General features: G+C 31.5%; 1 protein-coding gene across 1 annotated transcript in view; it reads left to right on the top strand.

The window, feature by feature from the left end:
• The first annotated feature begins 223 nt into the window (after window positions 1-223).
• The window catches only part of LOC134715425 (atrial natriuretic peptide receptor 1-like), a 30,574-nt gene continuing 24,091 nt past the window's right edge, over window positions 224-6,706 (top strand). The window contains exons 1-6 of the mRNA XM_063577595.1: window positions 224-350; window positions 934-1,127; window positions 1,935-2,048; window positions 2,591-2,726; window positions 3,186-3,316; window positions 3,608-3,716. Of these exons, the coding sequence (XP_063433665.1) occupies window positions 1,002-1,127; window positions 1,935-2,048; window positions 2,591-2,726; window positions 3,186-3,316; window positions 3,608-3,716 (616 nt within the window). The 5' untranslated portion in view covers window positions 224-350; window positions 934-1,001. The remainder of the gene's footprint in view (window positions 351-933; window positions 1,128-1,934; window positions 2,049-2,590; window positions 2,727-3,185; window positions 3,317-3,607; window positions 3,717-6,706) is intronic.

The following is a 6,706-nucleotide window of genomic DNA, read 5'->3' as shown; positions in this document are numbered from 1 at the left end:
TGGTCTGTTGGCAGCAGTTTGGAATATTCCGATGTTTTCACAAGGGTCAACAGATCCTGTATTAGAAGACAAAGGGATATATAACACACTAATAAGACTTGGTCCACCGTTTGACAAGCTTGGTGCAGCATTTGTTCAACTTTGCAAACATTTCAAATGGGATCGACTGGTGATGATTTCAAGACGAAAAACTGACCAGAAGAATGTTTTTTGCGATTATTCATCAAGGTCGAACGAAAACGCTTTTCGCTATAACAATATAACATTGGCAGAATGGATTGTTATCGACGATGGTATTAGCGATGTTGCGATAGATGATGTATTGGACAGGATAAAACAAAGGGGCAGAAGTAAGTATCAACACAGTTTGAAATATACATCCGACAAAGTTATATCAATTCTTACTGCAGTTCCACCTCTAGTGGCAAATTGAGGGAGACACCGATAATATGGGCTTACTCGAAGACAATATAGATCGATAAAAGTGAAATACTCGCTTTTGTATGTTAAACAATGGACACGCAATCAATGATTGATTTCAAATTCAACAGGTTCAGCTGGTTGAGTAGAACATAATCAGAATAAAGGGGCATTGTCTATAAACATGATAAACGACTGCAATTACAAAAAAAAAACATGGATACAAGCGTGATCACCTTGAATATTGGAAAAATAGAAAGTTTAGGATTCAATAAAACCAGGTTTAAAAGACCATTTTCGACAACTTTAGGAAAACGTATTCTAACCTGTATCGCAAAATGTCCATCCCTTTCTACTATACCCTTTTTTTAAAGTACAATTTGTCCGCTCTTACAACAGGGTCATCTCTATGAAAAATCTCTTAATGGGATGCATTTTTTTTCTATTATTGCATGTTTTTCAAAAGGAATTAACTAGACATCATTCAGTTTATTGTGTATCCCTATTTTCCAGTAATTATATTTTGTACTGAGAACAATGTAGACAAGCGAAGGTTTTTATTACGAGCAGTAGATAAAGGAATGGCCGATGGATCGTACGTATTCTTTCTTCCTTACCACCTCCAGCCACCAAATGTAGAAACTCCATGGATAGGTGGAAATCAAGATGACGAAAAAGCAAAGCTAATGTATTCTCATGCCTTCCAGGTAATTGCTACTTAATTCAAATTTCTTGAACAATTATGCAACTAAATCGATATAAGCATTAATATAGATATACATAGAAAGAAAAACTCGTGCAGTTGAATTCGTCTAGGTCTGTTTAATTTCTAATTATAGATTAAATATATACATATTTTTTTTGGTGGATAGAATCAGTCAGATTTACCTTTGTGTCACTTTCAATGCTGACATTATTTTCCTTTAAATAACCGAACACGCCACTTTATGCATTATCCATCTCTAAGTAAGGGCCTGAAGTTCACATGAATACGGATTAAATGAGGTCGTATTAATCATTAAATTGACAAAACTTAACCATACTGGCTGCTTAAAGCAATTTTTTTATTACACTATTTCACTTTCAATAATGATTGAACTAAATCAATAATATTTTAGAGTGTTTACATATCTCGTAGCAGTGCCCTTTAAACTTAAAACATTTTTTAATTTATTTCATACCTCATTGCAAACCGCTTTAACAATTTAGTTTTTAAATTGGCTTTTCGGAACTTTATAGTGAAACAAGAACGATCATGTTCCTGTTATCTGTAGTTGATTGAAAGATGTTAAATCTGCTGTTACTCTAAATCTTTGATTCATATAAATTAATGAAGAAGATGTTCTGGTACACATAAAAACTTGGAAAGATTTATTAACAAGTTGAAGTGACAAGTCCTGATGACATATGTATACAGCATGTACTTGATCTCATTAAGATCAGTTACCGGGTATAAAGTGTAGAACAATAAAGCAAAAGTATCATAAATGAAAAATTATGTTTTCAAATTTCAGGTCACAGTTGCTGAAATGGGAGGACAAGATATTGAAAACTTTCTTGACCAAGTATCACAAAATATGGCGTTTCCTCCTTGGAATTACAATTACACTTATGCGAACGGAATTAAGGTAAATTCGGATTATATTTGAGGAACAGAAAGGGGTTTTATCTGTTCGTCGTTTTCTTTTTGCTGTAAAGTGATGGGTGCCATTCTTTGACTCATACTTGCTTGCCTTGCAAACCATCAAAAGTTTCACAAATACTTTTACATTAGTCGTTCAAATTGTATCGAATGAATACAATCAAACCGCATTGTTAAAAACGAGATTAGCATTGCCATAAAAGATGGAAAGATCACAGAAACAGACAAAAAAAAACATATTTTGCTAATCATAAATTTTCTGTTTTTACTGATCCGTCTATTCGTCATTTAGAATGTTTCCATGATGTTGCCAGTATTTCAATGACTAACGGTTTTTAATTGCCTGTCTCTGTTATCTTCTCCCATTTTCAACACACTTATTTAGTAGGTCGAAGTTATCGTATGTGTACTAAATGCCGAACTTTAGGTATGATCACATTACAAAAATAATCCCAGAGAAAAACAATTTTCAACATATAAATATCCCATAATGAAAAAAAGGTAATACTTCCGAATGCATATTTTCAGGGTTCAGAATATTCAGCCTTTCTTCATGATGCAGTATATCTTTACCTCCTAACACTGAATGATACATTAGAGGAAGGACTTGATTATAAAAATGGCACGTTGATGTTTGAACGGGCCAAAGGCAAATCTTTCAGAGGTATTACAATTTGTTTCCTTTTATGTGACGGAACAACACAAAAACCCAGTTGGAAAAGGCTTATCTCATCCGATCGATAATCAGCACAAATATAAGAAATTAGGCAAAAATGTATAGTACCGATCTAAGAGTAATCGAAAATATATTTAGTTCAAAGTTTTTTTCAACTGATAGATAGAACATGTAATGCTCGAATAGAATATCGATAAGTGTCCTTCAACTTGAATTGTACTAAAAGATTCGTATTTAATTTAAAATATTTGATGAAAAATGTAAAATTCTCGGAAACTTATGTCAGTATGAAATATACGACTTAAATTTTTTTGTCTATATAACAGAATGGATTTAATTCCTGGGGATTGGTTTCATTCTCCTCTGAACTCAGCGAAAAGAACATAAGATAAATAGAAAATCATAATAACCGGACTTTCTTTAATCCTGTTTTGTTTGCATGAACAGGTGTCACAGGAAATGTACATCTGGATAATCATGGTGATCGAGACCCAGATTATTGGATATGGGGACTGAAATCGGCCTCAGCTAAATATGAAGTTGTCATGGAAGCAAAAATGACAAATCAGATACAGCAGGTACGAAATATTTAAAAAAAAAAAAAAAAAAAAAATTGTAACAGCTCATTTTCCAGTTCAAGAAAACAGAAGATAATTTACAAGATACTTAATCATTTGTGAATTTTATTTTCCGTTCTTTCTTTTTGACATGCTTCAGTATCATACTCATTTTGTTTTCATCTGCTTTCAATTTGATATATGATCAGTAAAGGTCTATAATACTATCTGAAATCATTTTTATGACAGGAATATTAGGTGACATAAACGTATATGAACTATTCAAGAGAGTATTTTCTTTTATCTTTGAAGAAAATTTTTCAAGTGCAATCGATAGAATGGAAAACAATTGACCACGGTCCACCACCAGATGAACCAATATGCGGTTTCAATGGAGAGAAGTGCCAACAGTCCAAAATAGGTAAAACCTGCTTCTACAAAAGATTTAGTAAAATTAATATTAAAACCAAGTAAATATCCTATAAAAAAAACAAGGAAAAAATAAAGCAAACATCAACACAATACATATAACCAGTATAACTTCCAACAACCACGATTTTTCAACAGAAAGTTTCTAAATGCATTTTCCGTCATTATAAAAGTTGGGCTGTTGAATTATTTTGTTGATGACTAAGTCTTTGTTTGTTTTTACCTTAACTCTATCAAAATAATAATGATTGTCAAATTAATTAAATTTTGTGTTTGTCAAATTCATGATCACGGATTTGATCCAAATTTTCATATTTAATTGATTGCATTACTGCCGGATCGGATATCTAGTTGAAAGAATAGAAAAAGAAGAAGAACTCTTTGTTTGTCAATTAGTGAAGGTAAAGAAAGCCAAATTGGTACATTTTAACTGTTTTCTTCTGTTTCTATGGCCTTTAAAAGTTTAAAAGAAGTGCATAATTTAGGGTTTTATGCATCTTATATACATGGTTTTACTTTAATTAGATATTTAATTAGATATTTGTAAACTTTTGAATTATAGACAAATATCAATAAAATAGTCGATTGTGGTAAGTACAAATACAAGTGGATATTTTTTGTGCATAAGCATAACTTCCACCGAAAAACAAATTTCAAATAAAGATGATAGATTGAATTTTTTCAAACATTAATTTGCATACCTTAAAAAAAAAAGAAGATTTTCCTAAAATAAATGGCAATAATTCCATAAAAAAAGAAAAAAGGGAAGAACAAGTGCACCTTTTTATGTTCGGGAGTGTTTGAGTTGGCTGTACTGTCTTGAAAACGTAAATAGTTAACATATTTGATAAATCATCTCGCTTTGAATTCTATCTTTTTTTATACATGTATCCCACAGGTTTATTAAAAATTCATAGTACTAAAAATGAAATGTGGGTCAGGTGAAATATATTTCTAATGAGTCACTTTTGTGTCCGAATGAAACATTTTTATTCAAAGTAATAAAATCAACGGTACCAATTTTGTTGCACCAGATGCGCATTTCGACAATACATGTCTCTTCAGTGATGCTCGTGGCCAAAATATTTGAAATCCAAAGCATATATAAAAGATGAAGAGCTATAATCCAAAAGGTCCAAAAAGTATAGCCAAATTCGTGAAAGGAATCAGAGCTTTGCATAATTGACGACAGAATTTACAAGTGAATCTTAAAAATACATATAGGTTAACAGGATGTTGTTAAGTGACGACCCTGAAAATGCATGACTGGGTATAGCTAAATCCTTGTTATGAGACAGAGAGACTGAAAGAGGTCAAACAGTATACTCCGTTGTTTTTTTTTAAAGCGGGTTATAAATATAAACTAATGCAAAACAAATAGTCTTGCTTATGTTTTAATTGTATCAAACGTTGGAGATAAAAGCCTTGACTTTAATATTCACTAGGATTTAACCACCCTGTCTTCTATAGTACGCTTACATATGATATAAAGAAACTACGTCATTACAATAAAATAACAATTTTATATAATAAATAAGACATCATTTGGCGTATGAAATTGCTGGCTTTACCTTAGATAATAAGAATCTTTAGTGTTTATTCCGGATTAATAGGATTGTATTACTCGGCTCGCAGAATTAGAAAATTACAGGAATAGAATATCACTTATTGATTGTATAAATTATTATTCATTTATATTAATATTTGTAGATTATAGCTTAAATATGCTGAATAATTGTTTGTATGTTCTTAGTATTACCTTTTTCTTAAAAGACGTCATTAAAATTCTGAAAAATGCTTAACCTTTTGCGAATGCCTTAATATAAAGATCAAAACAATCTCTGGCCATTAGTGTTCATAATTTTGTTATAATTTTTGACAAGTAATGTTTTTATTTGAGAAAACAATAAGATCTAAATTGATTTTATAGATCAAACAACAAGCCTCTGTATCTGTTAACGAATTTATTTTTTTAAGTGGTAGAATTTATGGTAAATCTTACCATTTTATCAGTTATCAATTTTTTGTATAACAATCCAAAAATATCTATAAAGTAAATCCATAAATGGTCATAGTGACGTAATTTGGAAATAACACACCAGAAAAATGGGAAAACTGTTGTCTAGAGTAGTGAACAACAAATCTTTTCTTTTGTTGTTATTATTGAAAAAACTTATTCGTGACGAACTGAAAGATCTAAATCTAGACAAAGCAATAATTTAAATAAATATTAGATCAAAATAAAAACAGTTCCTTGAGTCGAACAAATAGAGCATGTTCACATATTAGATTAGATTTATTTGGTTATTTGGGGTTAATTTATATCTCTGTCTCTGATGGGACAGTTTTTTTTTTAAAGAATACGACCCTGTTAATACCCCCGAGGGTATCACCAGCCCAGTAGCCAGTACTTCGGTACTGGCATGAACCTACGGATTTTTTGTGTTATTAAAATTTGCTGTTATAAAATACTAGAAATTATTATAAATTAAGGAATGTATCTCCCTCATGCAAAGCTCTGATTCCTTTTATGGATTTGGCTATACTTTTTGGACCTTTTGGATTATAGCTCTTCATCTTTTATATAAGCTTTGGATTTCAAATATTTTGGCCGCGAGCATCACTGAAGAGACATGTATTGTTGAAATGCGCATCTGGTGCAAGAAAATTGGTACCGTTAATTTTATTACTACCACTGGGTCGATGCCTCTGCTGGTGGACTATTAGTCCCCGAGGGTATCACCAGCCCAGTAGCCAGTACTTCGGTACTGGCATGAACCTACGGATTTTTTGTGTTATTAAAATTTGCTGTTATAAAATACTAGAAATTATTATAAATTAAGGAATGTATCTCCCTCATGCAAAGCTCTGATTCCTTTTATGGATTTGGCTATACTTTTTGGACCTTTTGGATTATAGCTCTTCATCTTTTATATAAGCTTTGGATTTCAAATATTTAGGCCGCGAGCATCACTGAAGAGA

This window comes from Mytilus trossulus, chromosome 4 (genome assembly GCF_036588685.1).
Source record: "Mytilus trossulus isolate FHL-02 chromosome 4, PNRI_Mtr1.1.1.hap1, whole genome shotgun sequence".
Lineage (NCBI taxonomy): Eukaryota > Metazoa > Mollusca > Bivalvia > Mytilida > Mytilidae > Mytilus > Mytilus trossulus.
The sequence above is the reverse complement of the archived record's forward strand: the minus strand, read 5'-3'. Positions and strand labels throughout refer to the sequence as shown.